Source organism: Heterodontus francisci, chromosome 32, assembly GCF_036365525.1.
Source record: "Heterodontus francisci isolate sHetFra1 chromosome 32, sHetFra1.hap1, whole genome shotgun sequence".
Taxonomy (NCBI): Eukaryota; Metazoa; Chordata; class Chondrichthyes; order Heterodontiformes; family Heterodontidae; genus Heterodontus; species Heterodontus francisci.
Genome location: NC_090402.1, coordinates 3,975,461 through 3,992,202, shown reverse-complemented (window position 1 = coordinate 3,992,202; position 16,742 = coordinate 3,975,461). Strand labels below are relative to the sequence as shown.

The 16,742-nt window shown below is 48.5% G+C and overlaps 1 protein-coding gene across 2 annotated transcripts in view; it reads right to left on the bottom strand.

The window, feature by feature from the left end:
• col5a1 (procollagen, type V, alpha 1) overlaps positions 1-16,742 on the bottom strand; it is a 633,899-nt gene that overhangs the window by 63,481 nt on the left and 553,676 nt on the right. For both annotated transcript variants that reach the window (XM_068012023.1, XM_068012024.1), the window contains exons 44-48: positions 15,473-15,526; positions 13,129-13,182; positions 12,914-13,021; positions 5,161-5,214; positions 4,983-5,036 (exon numbers count right to left, since the gene is read on the bottom strand). In XM_068012023.1, coding sequence (XP_067868124.1) covers positions 4,983-5,036; positions 5,161-5,214; positions 12,914-13,021; positions 13,129-13,182; positions 15,473-15,526 — 324 coding nt within the window. The remainder of the gene's footprint in view (positions 1-4,982; positions 5,037-5,160; positions 5,215-12,913; positions 13,022-13,128; positions 13,183-15,472; positions 15,527-16,742) is intronic.

Here is a 16,742-nt window from a genome sequence, read left to right as displayed (position 1 = left end):
GCAGCTTCAGCTGACCCAGGTGAAGACGCCTCCCCCAACCAGAAGACCGGAAGACCAAGTGTGCTGGCAAAGGCTGTTTTAAGTGTGCTGTGTGCACCACCTCCTGAGAGCAAGTCATCCATCACAGCCTGTCTTTCCCTCTTCTCTATTCCCTCAGCCTCTCCCCTAACCTGTTGTTTGTTTGTTTGTGAATCTTCAAGTTATTTAAAGCCTACAATTTGGGGTGTATTTAGCTCTTAGACCCATGTCAAGCCCTTTATGACCGGTGGTGGGGCTCTCTACAACCTATGCAGCTGCAGCCTCTGTGGCTGCCTATGTGGCCCCGTCACCCTTTAAATTACTAACATCCAGCCATGGGGTGAAGAGCTATCCCCACCCCAACATGTCCATTGAGGCCTGCGTGAAGGCAATGGCAGAGGTTGTCGGCTCCTTGTCCATTGTTGCGGCCTCAAAGATGTACGGGAAAGCTGTGTTTTTTCTGAGGACCGAGCGGGCGGTGTCCCTGGCCCTGAGTAAGGGGCTCACTGTGGGGGGGACCTTCCTGCCTGTGGATCCTCTGGGGGCCACTGCGCAGCGGATAATGTTGTCCAATGTCCCGCCCTTCATTCCCAGTGAGCTCCTCCTCCCCCACCTGCACCATCTGGGGGAGGTGAGGTCGGGGATCACCCCAGTCCGGCTTGGTCTTCGGGGGCACAGCCTCCAACATGTCTACTCCTTCCGCCACCAGTTATTTATGCAGCTGGCGCGGGAGGAGGACACGGAGGGCCAATTTAATGTGGAGTTCCAGGGGACAGCCTACAGCGTCTTTTGGACCTCGGATGGGGCGCGGTGCCACGTCTGCAAGGGGGTGGGGCATGTTCGTAAGAACTGCCCCAACCTCCCGGCCGCCAACTCCACCTCGGCGGCCCAGGGTGGTTCCACAGCACCTCCTCCCACTCCCCCCACACATCCAACAGACACCGCTCAGTCGGTTCCGGAGGCTGTGGTTTTCACAGCCTTCAGCGGAGAGGGGAGTGTCCGTCCGAGTGGAAGGAAGACGCGGAGGAAAAAGAAACATCAAGAGGCGCGTCCCCTGGACACATTGACACAACCCGGGCCTCAGCTCAGCCCAAAGCCCATTCCCACGGAATCCACCTGTCCCAGGGCTGGGCTCAGGCCCAGGGTGACTAAAAAAAAAGGAGGGTGCCGAGGCCTCTGATGACATGGAGGTCTCTGAGCCTCCGCACCCTAGTGGGAAAAAGAGGAGAAGGCACCCCTGCACAGAGGTAACAAGGGGCCCTGAGGTGCAGGGTCCATCTGTTGGAAGGGAGCTGTCTCCTGTTTCGGGTCCTCAGGTTCCCCCTACCGCCACCACCAACATCAAGGCTGCAAAGTCTGGGCAGGAGCTCCCTATTCCTCAGGATGGAGGGGAGGGGGAGACACCTGTACGTGTGGCCCCTCCGGGGGAAGCCAATGGAGCCCTGCTTGTTGTGGGGGAGCCTGGGGACGCTGCCCATTCTGCCACTGCCACTGGGTCGGGTGCCCTGAGAGGAGGGGAGGGCGAGGCCCCAGAGGGTCGGCCCTCCCAGCCGGAGTCCACCACCAACCAGGAGGCACCTGTCCCGGTTATAACCGAGAATGCTGCCCCATCTGCTGGGCCTGTGGGTGCTGGCGGAGCGGGAGAAGGCCTCCTCTCTCCGCCTCCGGTCTCGGCTCCGGCTGGATTTCTGGAGTCGGGAGCTCCTGTCTCCCCTGGATCGCTGATTGACCTGGGGAGGGAGGTGGGGGGGAGGGGTCCTGAACCGCTGGCGCCCACAGGCTCCACTTCCATCTTAGAACCCAGAGAGGACTCCTCCGCCATCAATCCTGGGGGTGGGATCGTGACGGAGGCAGGACCAGCTGGCGCGGCCGGGTTGTCCGCCCCACGGTGTGTGGTGGCTGTGTCGGCCGCTGGCGGTGATGACCCGGAAGAGGATGGGGATTCGGTGTGGGGCACGGAGGATGACCTTGATTCCATCGCCAGTGAGGTGGTGGAGTCCCACGTGCCTCCCACCGAATCTCCTCTCATCCCCTCGGCGGAACTCCGGGATTTCCTCGCGGCTTGCAGGGGTTGCCGCAATAAAGTTCAGCTGGCCCTCGGCCGTTGACATGGGGTGGAGGGTGTTGCCCAGGCCAGTCCCGTGCAATAGACTTTTAAGCAGGTTCACGGACTTCCAAGCCGCCTGTACTTTCTGCGGCCTGGACGAGTCCGTGTTCCACATATATATGGAATGTGCAAGGTTACAGCTGCTCTTTGAGTATCTGAAGGGGCTGCTCAAGTTTTGACTGCAGTTCAGCTCCTGATCTTTGGGCACCCGGTGCGGACGGGTTTGGGCCGGGAGGAGGATCTCCTCGTCGGTCTGCTCCTGGGCCTGGCCAAGGTGACAATTCACAGGTCCAGGCTGCGGGCCGTTGGGGTGTCCGTCCTCCCTGATTGCCTGCCCCTCTTCCGCGGTTACGTTCGTGCCCGGGTGTCCCCGGAGAAGGAGCATGTGGTGTCCGCCGGTACGCTTGAGGCCTTCCGCGACCAGTGGGCACCGCAGGGACTGGAGTGCATCAATGACGCCAAGAATGGCATTTTAATTAGAGTTTTTGGTTTATTTTTCTGTTTTTAATAAAGTTATTTTAAAAATGTATATAAAGGGGACCTGAGGAATAAAGGCCCCCTCAACAAAAAAAAACAAGGTTACATACAGAGTAAAGCTCCCTCTATAATGCCCCAACATCAGAGAATGCCCCTACTTCCCTGCTTCACTTCCCTCTTCAGACATCCGTGATTTTTGTGATCCGGCCTGTCTGCTGGATGGTCCTGAATCTGTTTGTCTGACCTGTTGACACTGGCACGACACTGCCCAAGTTATTTAAGGAAGGGTCCAAGAAACTGAATTTATTGCCACGGTCAATCAGGGCAATTGTCTTGGGAGGATACAAAAAACATTCCAGTAATAGCTGTAAATCAGGAGGTGGAAGGAAGAGAGGAACTTGGTGAAATTACAATCACCAGGGAAGCGGTACTGAACAAACTGATGGAGCTGCAGGATGACAAGTCCCCGGGTCCTGATGGGCTTCATCCTCGGGTCTTAAAAGAGGTGGCTAATGAGGTTGTAGATTCGTTGGTGTTAATTTTTCAAAATTCACTAGATTCTGGAAAGGTTCCATCAGACTGCAAAGTAGCAAATATAACCCTTCTATTCAAGAAGGTGGGAGGCAGAAAACAGGTAAATATAGACTAGTTAGCTTCACGTCTGTCATGGGGAAGGTGTTAGAAGCAATCATGAAGGAGGTTATAGCTGAGCACTTAGAAAAATTCAAGGTAATTGGGAATAGTCAGCATGGTTTTGAGAAAGGGAAATCATGTTTAACCAATTTATTGGAGTTCTTTGAAGGAATAACATGTGCCGTGGATAAAGGTGAGCCCATTGACTTACTGTACTTGGATTTCCAGAGGGTATTTGACAAGGTGCCTCATAAAAGGTTATTGTGCAAAGTGGGAGCTCATGGTGTAGGGGTTAACATTTTAGCATGGATAGAAGATTGGCTGACTGGCAGAAAACAGAGAGGATGCATAAATGGGTCCTTTTCTGACTGGCAGGATGTGAAGAGTTGAGTCCCGCAGGGGTCTATGCTGGCAACTCAACTTTTTACAATTTACGTCAATGATTTAGATGAGGGGAGCGATGGCATGGTAGCTAAATTTGCAGATGACACAAAGATAGGTAGGAAAGTATGTTGTGAAGATGACATAAGGAGGTTGCAGACCGATATAGATAGGTTGAGTGAGTGGGCAAAAATCTGGCAGATGGCGTATAATGTGGGAAAGTGTGAAGTTGTTCACTTTGGCAGGAAGAATAAAAAAAGCTGAGTATTACTTAAAACAGAGAATGACTGCAGAATTCTGAGGTGCAGAGGGATCTATATGTTTTAGTGCATGAGTCACAAAAAGCTAGTATGCAGGTACAGCAGGCAATAAAGAAGGCTAATGGAATGCTATCCTTGATTATGAGAGGAATTGAAAATAAAAGTAAGGATGTTATACAGGGCATTGGTGAGACCACATCTCAAATACTATGTGCAGTTTTGGTCTCCTTATTTAAGGAAGGATATAAATGCATTGGAGGTGGTTCAGAGGAGGTTTACTAGATTGAGACCTGGAATGAGAAGGTTGTCTTATGAGGAAAGATTGGACAGACTGGGCTTGTTTTCACTGGAGTTTAGAAGAGTGAGGGGAGACTTGATTGAAGTTTATAAGATCCTGAATGGTCTTGACAAGGTGGATGTGGAAAGGATGTTTCCTCTTGTGGGTGCGTCCAGAACTCGGGCACTGTTTTGAAACTAGGGGTCGTCCTTTTAGGACGGAGACGAGGAGAAATTTTTTCTCAGAGGGTTGTGCGACTATCCGAGATAGGAAGGAAAGTATGTTGTGAAGAGGACATAAGGAGGTTGCAGACCGATACAGATAGGTTGAGTGAGTGGGCAAAAATCTGGCAGATGGAGTATAATGTGGGAAAGTGTGAAGTTGTTCACTTTGGCAGGATCTCTCCGAGAGCTCTGCTCACCTCCAATTCTGGCCTCTTGCACATCCCTCATTTCAATTGCTCCACCACAGTTGGCCCCAAGCTCTGGAATTCCCTCCTTAAAGCTTCCCAACTCTCTAAAAGACTCTCCTTAAAACTTCCCTCTTTGACTAAGCTTTTGGTCACCTGTCCTAAATCTCATGTGCCTCAGAGTCCAATTTTGAGTCTGATTTTTGTCCCTGTGAAGCACCTTGGGACATTTTACTATGGTAAAGTTGCTACATTAATGCAAATTATTGTAAAATTGGATGGACAATCTCAGTTAAAACAATTGGCACAGTTTTGGGCTAATTCAAAAAGGATCTGAAATATCAGTAAGCTCAGTTTCCTGTCACATAGCATAACTATGGTTACAATGGAGGATAAACTGTTCAAAGGAATAATACTTACATCTGCCCCTGGAGCACCAGATGGGCCTCTGGGTCCTGGAGGGCCAGGTGGACCCTGGGAACAGAAATATTGGACAAGTCAATCACATTCCTGTCACTCTGTCACCAAAACATCAACACATTCCAAAAGTTAACTTGAGAAAAAAGCCTCAGTGAATTCAACAGACACACACACTTACCATTGGTCCCACATCACCTGTTTCACCTTTCTCACCTGGTGGGCCAGGTAACCCCTGTAAAAGATTTTAACAGCAACAGTTATTATGTCAACAGGGAAACATTCCTCATGCCCATTTCCCTTTTTTCATTTAGGATCCATTGTATCCTTTGCAGGATGTAAAGTTGGAGGCAGGGAGGGATGGAGGTGGACCAAATGCACTGTGTCTTTCAGCTGGGGGGAGAGGGTGGTGTAGTGGTAATATCACTGAACTAGTAATTCAGAGGCCCAGGCCAATGCCCTGTGGACATGGGTTCAAATCCCACTAGGGCAGCTGCTGGAATTTAAATTCAATTAATAAAAAAAATCAGGAATTGAAAGCTAGTCTCAGGAATGGTGCCATGAAACTATCATTGATTGTCGTAAAAACCTATCTGCTTCACTAATGTCCTTTAGGGGGAAGGAAATCTGTCGTCCTCACCTGGTCTGGTCTATATGTGACTCCAGACCCACAGTAATGTGGTTGACTCTTAACTGCTTTCAAAAACAGCCGAGCAAGCCTCTCAGTTGTCAAAGACAATTAGGAGTGGGCAACAAATGCTGGCTTTGCCAGCAAAACCCACATCCCATTGAACAATTAAAAAAACGACTCCCAAACCATCAGGCTTCCCCTAACCTCTGACCAACCCGTTTCTCCGAGAGAGAGCAACTCCACCGAGCAAATCACTGAGAAGGAGATTCTGACAGAGGGACAATGAGTTGGCAGACATTGTCAATTGGTCTACAGGCCTTTAGACTAAGAGTGAGCACTGTGATTAATCAAGACCTCCATTATCATTGGATCATGGGATTACCAGGATGGTAGAAAGCCAATTAGATGGATCTTGGTCTTTTTTCATTTTACAATCTCTATATTCTTAAGCTTGAACAAAGTTTAATGGAGAGTTGCACCCCTGGTGTTGCTGGGACTCCCCAGCAAGTTTTAGATTCACAATCTCAGATTGGGATAGCCCCAGATAATTCAGCTTACCCTGTTTATTTTCCAGATGAGTTCCGATGTGTTACTCAAACGCTTGCAGAGTTGCCCATTGAATAATTAAAATCCACCACTGGCCTCTCCATTGGGAAGCTATCAGCTTACCCAATAGACTAACCAGAATCGTGCAAGAAATTATAGAATCTAACAGCACAGGCCATTTGGCCCATCATGTCTGTGCCAGCTCTTTGAAAGAGCTAACCAATGAATCCCACTCCCCTGCTCTTTCCCCATAGCTCTGCAAATTTCTCCCCTTCAAGTATTTATCCAATTCCCTTTTGAAAGTTACTATCGAATCTGCTTCCACCGCCCTTTCAGGCAGCGCGTTCCAGATCACAACAACTCACTGTGTAAAAAACATTCTTCTCATCTCCCCCTCTGGTTCTTTTGCCAATTTCCTTAAATCTCTGTCCTCTGGTTAACAACCCTCCTGCAACTGGAAACAGTTTCTCCTTAATTACTCTATCAAAACTCTTCATCACAGAATTGTTACAGCACAGAAGGAGGCCATTCGGCCCATCATGTCTGCACCAGCTCTCCGAATGAGCAATTCACTTAGTGCCATTCCCCTGCCGCCTTCTCCCTGTAACACTGCACATTCTTCCTTTTCATATAACTGTCTAATTCCCTTTTGAATGCTTCAATCGACCCTGCCTCCACCGCGTTCTCAGGCAGCGCATTCCAGACCTTAACCACTCGCTGTGTGAAAAAGTTTTTCCTCATGTCACTTTTGCTTCTCTTACCAAAAACTTTAAATCTGTGCCCTCTCGCTCTTGATCCTTTCACGAGTGGGAACAGTTTCTCTCTATCTACTCTGTCCAAACCCTCGTGATTTTGAATACCTCTATCAAATCACCTCTCAGCCTTCTCTTCTCCAAGGAAAACAGTCCCAACTTCTCCAATCTATCTTCATAACTGAAATTCCTCATCCCTGGAACCATTCTCGTGAATCTTTTCTGTACTCTCCCCAATGCCCTCACGTCTTTCCTGAAGTGCGGTGCCCAGAATTGGACACAATACTCCAGCTGAGGCCAAACTAGTGTCTTATCCAAGCTCAACATAACCTCCTTGATCTTATACTCTATGCCTCTATTAATAAAGCCCAGGATACTGTATGCTTTATTATTCGCTCTCTCAACCTGTCCTATCACCTTCAATGACTTATGCACATATACACCCAGGTCCCTCTACTCCTGCACCCCCTTTAGAATTGTACCCTTTATTTTATATTGTCTCTCCATGTTCTTCCTACCAAAATGAATCACTTCACATTTCTCTGCATTGAACTTCATCTGCCACCTGTCTGCCCATTCCACCAACCTGTCTATGTCCTTTTGAAGTTCTACACTATCCTCCTCACAGTTCACAATGCTTCCAAGTTTCGTATCATCTGAAAACTTTTAAATTGTGCCCTGTACACCAAGGTCTGGGTCATTAATATATAATCAGGAAAAGCAAGGGTCCCAACACTGACCCCTGGGGAACTCCATTACAAACCTTCCTCCAGCCCGAAAAACATTCATTAAGCACTACTCTTTGGTTCCTGTCACTCAGCCAATTTCGTATCCATGTTGCTACCGTCCCTTTTATTCTATGAGCTCTAACATTGCTCACAGGTCTGTTGTGTGGCACTGTATCAAATGTCTTTTGAAAGTCCATGTACACCACATCAACACCATTGCCCTCATCAACCCTCTCTGTTACCTCCTCAAAAAACTCCAGCAAGTTAATTAAACATGATTTTCCCTTAAGAAATCCATGCTGGCTTTCCTTAATTAACCCATATTTTTCCATGTGACTATTAATTTTGGCCTGAATTACTTATCTAGAAATTTCCCCACGACTGAAGTTAAACAGACTGGCCTGTAGTTGCTGGGCTTATCTTCACACCCTTTTTTGAAGATCCAGTCCTGGTGCTTCATCCATTTTAAGTAGCCTATCTAATACGTCCTCATCATCAATTTTAAATCCTTCGAGTTTTACCTCCTCTGTCACCATTCCTGGGTTGCATCATCTTCCTTGGTAAAGACAGATGCAATGTATTCATTTAATACCTCAGCTATGCCCTCTGCCTCCCTGTGTAAATCCCCTTTCTGGTCCCTAACCAGCCCCACTCCTCCTTTTACCACCTTTTTACTATTTATGTATCTATGGAAAACTTTGATGATTTTGAAATTTCCACTTAACCTTCTCTGCTGTAAGGAGAACAATCCCAGCTTCTCCAGTCTCTCCCTGTAACTGAACTCCCTCATCCCTGGTCCCTTTCTCGTAAATCTCCTCTGCACCCTCTCCAAGGCCTCGACATCCTTCCTAAAGTATTTTTTTTTTATTTATTCATGGGACGTGGGCATCGCTGGCCAGGCCAGCATTTATTGCCCATCCCTAATTGCCCTTGAGAAGGTGGTGGTGAGCTGCCTTCTTGAACCGCTGCAGTCCATGTGGGGTAGATACACCCACAGTGCTGTTAGGAAGGGAGTTCCAGGATTTTGATCCAGTGACAGTGAAGGAACGGCGATATAGTTCCAAGTCAGGATGGTGTGTGACTTGGTCGGGAACTTGCAGGTGTTGGTGTTCCCATGCATCTGCTGCTCTTGTCCTTCGAGGAGGTAGAGGTCGCGGGTTTGGAAGATGCTGTCTAAGGAGCCTTGGTGCATTGCTGCAGTGCATCTCGTAAATGGTACACACTGCTGCCACTGTGCGTCGGTGGTGGAGGGAGTGAACGTTTGTAGATGGGGTGCTAATCAAGCTGGCTGCTCTTTCCTGGATGGTGTCGAGCTTCTTGAGTGTTGTTGGAGCTGCACCCATCCAGGCAAGTGGAGAGTATTCCATCACACTCCTGATTTGTGCCTTGTAGATGATGGACAGGCTTTGGGGAGTCAGGAGGTGAGTTACTCACCGCAGGATTCCTAGCCTCTGACCTCCTCTTGTAGCCACGGTATTTATATGGCTACTCCAGTTCAGTTTCTGGTTAATGGTAACCCATAGGATATTGATAGTGGGGGATTCAGCGATGGTAATGCCATTGACTGTCAAGGGGAGATAGTTAGATTCTCTCTTGTTGGAGATGGTCATTGCCTGGCACTTGTGTGACTTGAATGTTACTTGCCACTTATCAGCCCAAGCCTGGATATTGTCCAGGTCTTGCTGCATTTCTACACGGACTGCTTCAGTATCTGAGGAGTCACGAATGGTGCTGAACATTGTGCAATCATCAGCGAACATCCACACTTCTGACCTTATGATTGAAGGAAGGTCATTGATGAAGCAGCTGAAGATGGTTGGGCCTAGGACACTACCCTGAGGAACTCTTGCAGTGATGTCCTGGAGCTCAGATGATTGACCTCCAACAACGACAGCCACCTTTCTTTGCGCTAGGTATGACTCCAGCCAGCGGAGGGTTTTCCCCCTGAATCTCATTGACTCCAGTTTTGCGAGGGCTCCTTGATGCCATACTCGGTCAAATGCTGCCTTGATGTCAAGGGCAGTCACTCTCACCTCACCTCTTGAGTTCAGCTCTTTTGTCCATGTTTGAACCAAGGCTGTAATGAGGTCAGGAGCTGAGTGGCCCTGACGGAACTCAAACTGAGCCTCACTGAGCAGGTTATTGCTAAGCAAGTGCCGCTTGATGGCACTGTTGATGACACCTTCCATCACTTTACTGATGGGGCAGTAATTGGCCAGGTTGGACTTGTCCTGCTTTTTGTTTAGAGGACATACCTGGGCAATTTTGCACATTGCAGGGTAGATGCCGGTGTTGTGGCTGTTCTGGAACAGCTTGGCTAGGGGCACGGCAAGTTCTGGAGCACAGGTTTTCAGTACTATTGCCGGAATATTGTCAGGACCTTTGCAGTATCCAGTGCCTTCAGTCATTTCTTGATATCACGCGAAGTGAATCGAATTGGCTGAAGTCTGGCATCTGTGATGCTGGGGACTTCAGGAGGAGGCCGAGAAGATCATCAACTTGGCACTTCTGGCTGAAGATTGTTGCAAATGCTTCAGCCTTATCTTTTGCACTGATGTGCTGGGCTCCCCCATCATTGAGGATGGGGATATTTGTGGAGCCACCTCCTCCAGTTAGTTGTTTAATTGTCCACCACCATTCATGACTGGATATGGCAGGACTGCAGAGCTTAGATCTGATCCATTGGTTATGGGATCGCTTAGCTCTGTCTATCGCATGCTGCTTATGCAGTTTGGCATGCAGATAGTCCTGTGTTTATGCTTCACCAGGTTGACACCTCATTTTGAGTTATGCCTGGTGCTGCTCCTGGCATGCCCTCCTGCACTCTGCATTGAACAAGGGTTGGTCTCCTGGCTTGATGGTAATGGTAGAGTGGGGGATATGCCGGGCCATGAGGTTACAGATTGTGGATGAGTACAATTCTGCTGCTGCTGATGGCCCACAGCGCCTCATGAACGCCCAGTTTTGAATTGCTAGATCTGTTCAAAATCTATCCCATTTAGCACGGTGATAGTGCCACACAACACGATGGATGGTATCCTCAATGTGAAGGTAGGACTTCGTCTCCACAAGGACTGTGTGGTGGTCACTCCTACCAATACTGTCATGGACAGATGCATCTGTGGCAGGCAAATTGGTGAGGACAAGGTCAAGTATGTTTTTCCCCTCGTGTTGGTTCCCTCACCACCTGCTGCAGACCCAGTCTAGCAGCTATGTTTTTTTTTTTAGAGATACAGCACTGAAACAGGCCCTTCGGCCCACCGGGTCTGTGCTGACCATCAACCACCCATGTTCTTTAGTATTCGGCCAGCTCGGTCAGTAGTGGTGTTACCGAGCCACTCTTGGTGATGGATACTGAAGTCCCCCACCCAGAGTACATTCTGTGCCCTTGCCACCCTCAGTGCTTCCTCCAAATGGTGTTCAACATGGAGGAGTACTGACTCATCAGCTGAGGGAGGGCAGTAGGTGGTCATCAGTAGGAGTTTACCTTGCCCATGTTGGACCTGATGCCATGAGACGTCATGGGGTCCGGAGTCGATGTTGAGGACGCCCAGGTCAACTCCCTCCCTACTGTATACCACTGTGCCGCCACCTCTGCTGGGTCTGTCCTGCCGGTGGGACAGGACATACCCGGGGATGGTGATGGCAGTGTCTGGGACATTGTCTGTAAGGTATGATTCCATGAGTATGACTATGTCAGGCTGTTGCTTCACTAGTCTGTGGGACAGCTCTCCCAACTGTGGGCGGCACAGTGGCGCAGTGGTTAGCACCGCAGCCTCACAGCTCCAGCGACCCGGGTTCAATTCTGGGTACTGCCTGTGTGGAGTTTGCAAGTTCTCCCTGTGTCAGCGTGGGTTTTCTCCGGGTGCTCCGGTTTCCTCCCACATGCCAAAGACTTGCAGGTTGATAGGTTAATTGGCCATTATAAATTGTCCCTAGTCTAGGTAGGTGGTAGGGAAATATAGGGACAGGTGGGGATGTGGTAGGAATATGGAATTAGTGTAGGATTAGTATAAATGGGTGGCTGATGGTCGGCACAGACTCGGTGGGCCGAAGGGCCTGTTTCAGTGCTGTATCTCTAAACTAAACTAAACTTTGGCACAAGCCCCCAGATGTTAGTAAAGAGGACTTTGCAGGGTCGACAGGGCTGGGTTTGTCGTTGTCGTTTCCAGTGCCCAGCTCGATGCCGGGTGGTCCGTCCAGTTTCATTCCTTTTTATTGACTTTGTAGCGGTTAGGTACAACTGAGTGGCTTGCTCGGCCATTTCGAGGGCATGTAAGAGTTAATCACATTGCTGTGGGTCTGGAGTCACATGTAGGCCAGACCAGGTAAGGACAGCAGATTTCCTTCCCTAAAGGACATTAGTGAACCAGATGGGTTTTTACAACAATCAACAATGGTTTCATGGCCATCATTAGACTAGCTTTTAATTCCAGATTTATTAATTAAATTCAAATTCCACCTTCTGCTGTGGTGGGATTCGAACCCATGTCCCCAGAGAAATACCCTGGGTCTCTGGGTTACTAGTCCAGTGACTACCACTACGCCACCACCTCCCCTTGTGATGCCCAGAATTGGACACAATTCTCCAGCTGGGGTCTAAGCAGTGATTTGTAAATGTTTCGCAATACATCCTTATTTTTGTACTTTATTTCTCTATTAATAAAGCCCAGGGTCATGTATGCTTTTTAAGTTTTATTAATCTGTCCTACCACTTTTAAAGATTTGTCTACGTACACCCGCAGGTGTCTCTGCTCCTGCACTCCCTTTAAAATCGCACCATTTAGTTTAGATTGCCTCTCCTCATTCTTACTACAAGAATACTTTTCCCTTCTGTTTTTAATGCAGTGAATAAGACAAGTGGCTCAGATTGCTGTGTCAGACACTGCATCCAACTCATGCAGGCAGGATGTCACACTGAGATTTTAATATTAATTCAACTTCTAAAGCAGTCACAGGCCCTGGAGAAATATAGTGCCTGTTTTTGATAGTTGTGACAAGTTTTATTCTTTGCCTCTGTGTAGGGACAGGCAGCATTGACAATGAAGAGCAAATGTCGTGAGTTATCAGAGAAGGAAAACTACAACAGGAACATAAAAACAGACCACTGACCCATGATGTCTGTGCCAGATTGTTCATTACAAATGGACAGCTTACATGGGTTTCTCAAACAAACCAACACATTAAAGGTTCTGAAATGAATGGGCAGCTCATAGTATCTTCAACATGTGGGTGGGATACAGTGGGATCGTACTGAACAGGGACACATTTACTCACTTGAAGACCAACTGGACCAGGAGGACCAGGGAAACCCCTTGGACCTTCGTCACCTTTCTGGCCAAAGAGACCTTGCTGTCCTCTGGGACCAGGCTCACCATCAGCACCCTGAAACACAAGCAAGGCAGAGCTGTCACAACTCTTACCTGTGGACTCTGCTAAATCTTGAAATGGTCTAATGCAATAAAGCTCGGAAATGAGTAGGGTAGACTCACCGCTGGGCCAGGTTGTCCTATAGGGCCTTGAGGTCCTCCTGGACCAGGTGGACCCTGTAAAGAACATCAAACAGACATCTTCAGTAAAGGTTATTGCATCCAATACAGGGTCTAACCTGAAGTTCATAGGCTGACATCTCTGATTAGTGTAGAATGTTTGGACAGCCGATGGTCATTCACGCCATTTGTTGGGTGTCTGCAGCTCTTCTGACAAAGTTGAGGCAGATGAGCAGGAGAGCCACAGCAGAAATTTACCCCCCATTCAGATTATGGCAACCTGGGAGGTAAAATTCAGCTTCGGAGGGACGTGTAAATCAACAGAAGGTAAAATCAGGTGCAGTTATTTATCGGGCTGTTAATTTTGTCTCCATCAAAGCTGAATTTTACCCTTTTGTTCCTTGACATGGGCGGATTCAGTGCCATACCCTGTCCGGGCTGGAACAAGTTGAGCACGCCGTCGGATTCTGTACTTCACAAACGCCTCACGGAATGATGCAACTGTTATCATTACCCTCCTCAAAACTCTGCAAGCAGGATCCTGATCGAGCCTGATTATGTCCTCTAATACCTGGGGCCAAATGTTACTCCTTCGTATCCAGCAACTGGACACAAGTGCAGGGTCAGCTCAATGTCCACAGCTTTTCTCCCAGGTCTATCAAATCATCCATTTCGATCAGTTAAAAATACAATTTTTTCCTCAGCACTTCCACAGCAGAATTTAGACACATTCCCTTGGGGCCAAGTGTAGAGTTTTAGCTCTTCATGGGTCTGTGTCAGACCAGGTTATTATTTTAACCTCTTGTTCCATGTTACTATCTCCCCATTTTGGCTTAGGTTGAGCTATGATCTTATGTGACAAGGTCAAACAGCGATATTTTCTCAGTAGGCCAGACCCCATAGGTACAATGTATTGGGCATGGCTCAGCGGGATTGTCTGTCTCTTCTGAGTCAGAAGGTTCCACTCTGGACACTTGAACACATTATCCAGGCTGACACTCCCACTGCAGTACTGAGGGAGTGCCGCACTGTCGGAGGGTCAGTACTGAGGGAGTGCCGCACTGTCGGAGGGTCAGCACTGAGGGAGTGCCGCACTGTCGGATGGTCAGCACTGAGGGACTGCCGCACTGTCGGATGGTCAGCACTGAGGGAGTGCCGCACTGTCGGATGGTCAGCACTGAGGGAGTGCCGCACTGTCGGATGGTCAGCACTGAGGGAGTGCCGCACTGTCGGATGGTCAGCACTGAGGGAACGCTGCTCTGTCGGATGGTCAGTACTGAGGGAGTGCCGCACTGTCGGATGGTCAGCACTGAGGGAGTGCCGCACTGTCGGATGGTCAGCACTGAGGGAGTGCCGCACTGTCGGATGGTCAGCACTGAGGGAGTGCCGCACTGTCGGATGGTCAGCACTGAGGGAGTGCCGCACTGTCGGATGGTCAGCACTGAGGGAGTGCCGCACTGTCGGATGGTCAGCACTGAAGGAACACTGCTCTGTCGGAGGGTCAGTACTGAGGGAGTGCCGCACAGTCGGAGGGTCAGTACTGAGGGAGTGCCGCACTGTCGGAGGGTCAGTACTGAGGGAGTGCCGCACTGTCGGAGGGTCAGCACTGAGGGAGCGCCGCACAGTCGGAGGGTCAGCACTGAGGGAGCGCCGCACAGTCGGAGGGGCAGCACTGAGGGAGTGCCGCATAGTCGGAGGGGCAGTACTGAGGGAGTGCCGCACTGTCAGAGGCCCCATCATTCAGATGAGTCATTAAACTGAGGCTCTGTCTACTCTCTCAGGTGGATGTAAAAGATCCCATCGCCGTTATTTTGAAGACGAGCAGGGGAGTTCTCCCCGGTGTCCTGGTCAATATTTATTCCTCAACCAACATCACAAAAACAGATTATCTGGTCATTTAAACATTGCTGTTTGCGGGATCTTGCTGTGTGCAAATTGGCTGCCATGTTCCCTACATTAAAACAGCAACAATACTTCACAAAGTACTTGATTGGCTGTAAAGTGCTTTGGAACAGCGTGAGGTTGTGAAAGGTGCTATAGAAATGCAAGTTCTTTCTTTCACCTCACCAGTCATGAATGTTTTTGAGAGGTTTTCTCTGAGTGACAAAGCACTCAAGCCTAAATGCCCAACACCTGTTCTTCCCTGTAGTGTGATCACTGACAGAAGGAGCTGGTGTGTGGAGCACTAAATCTCAAAGTGCTCTCACCTGCCTGTCTTCGGGTATATCCATGGCCCACGGAAAGACAAGTGCATCCTGAGCAAAGCCAGTCAGCAGGTTAGGCCACTCTGTTTTGGAAGGAGGGACATTTCTGAATCAAACACATGCTCCACAATGATGATTCTCACCTGTTCACCCTTGTCACCTTTGCTGCCCTTTTGTCCTGGCTCACCAGTTTCACCCTGATGGGAAAACCAAGGAAAGGTCAAGGGTCATTGGTCTTTAAAACAAAATCACTCACAACAGTCAGTAACTCACTCCCAGTGTCCTCGCTCTCTGCGTGGTGTAATTCATAGAATCTCAAAGCACAGGAGGCTGTCATTCGGCCCATTGTGTCTGTGCTGGCTCTTTGAAAGAGCTATCCAATTAGTCCCCACAGCCCTGCAACTTTCTCCTTTTCAAGTATTTATCCAATTCCCTTTTGAAAGTTACTATTGAATCTGCTTCCAACGCCCTTTCAGGCAGTGCATTCCAGAAATGAAAATATCCAAAGCTGTACTGGGCCTTTACTGATGATAAAATAACAGTGAGTTAAGAATCTAAATGTGACACTATGTGATCTGAGGATTAATCTCAAACCGATCATTTGTCTGATGATTGTGTCACTTTCAATTGTAATCATAAATCCATTCTGATTGGTGCTCTTTCTTCACTGTAAAACTAATTAATTGGCTTTTTCAGTTTTTCCAAAACTCTGCTGCCCCATATCCTACCACACACCAAGTCTCGCTCACCAACCATCCCTGTGCTTACTGACCTACCAATGCCTCCAATTTTAAATTCTCATCCTCCTGTTTAAATTCTCTCAGGGCTTCCCCCCTCCCTATCTCTGTAACCTCCTCCAATCTTACAAAACTCCCAGATCTCTTCCCTGCTCCGACTCTGGTCTCCTGTACATTCCCCACTCCCGTACCCTACCATTGGTGCCTGTACTTTAGTCCTCTATGCCCTATGCTCAGGAATTCCCTCCCTAAATCACACTGTGTTTGAGACCCTCCTTAATCCCCACTTATCTGACAAAACCTTTGGCCAACCTTTCCAAAATCTCCTTTGAGCTGGTGCTCATTCTATCAACACATCTCAATGAAGCACATTGCTGTGCTTTTTATGTTAAAGGTGTGATGATAATGCAAGTTATTGTTACATTGAATTTACAGCGCAGAAGCAGAAACAGGCCATTCGGCCCATCTGCTCCATACGAGCCTCCTCCCACTCCCTCTCCATCTCACTCTATCACCATATCCTTCTATTCCTTTCTCCCTCATATGTTTATCCAGCTTCCCCTTAAATGTAATGACACTATTCACCTCAACCACTCCCTGTGGTAGTGAGTTCCACATTCTCACCACTCTCTGGGTAAAGAAGTTTCTCCTGAATTCCCAATGGGATTTTTAGGGA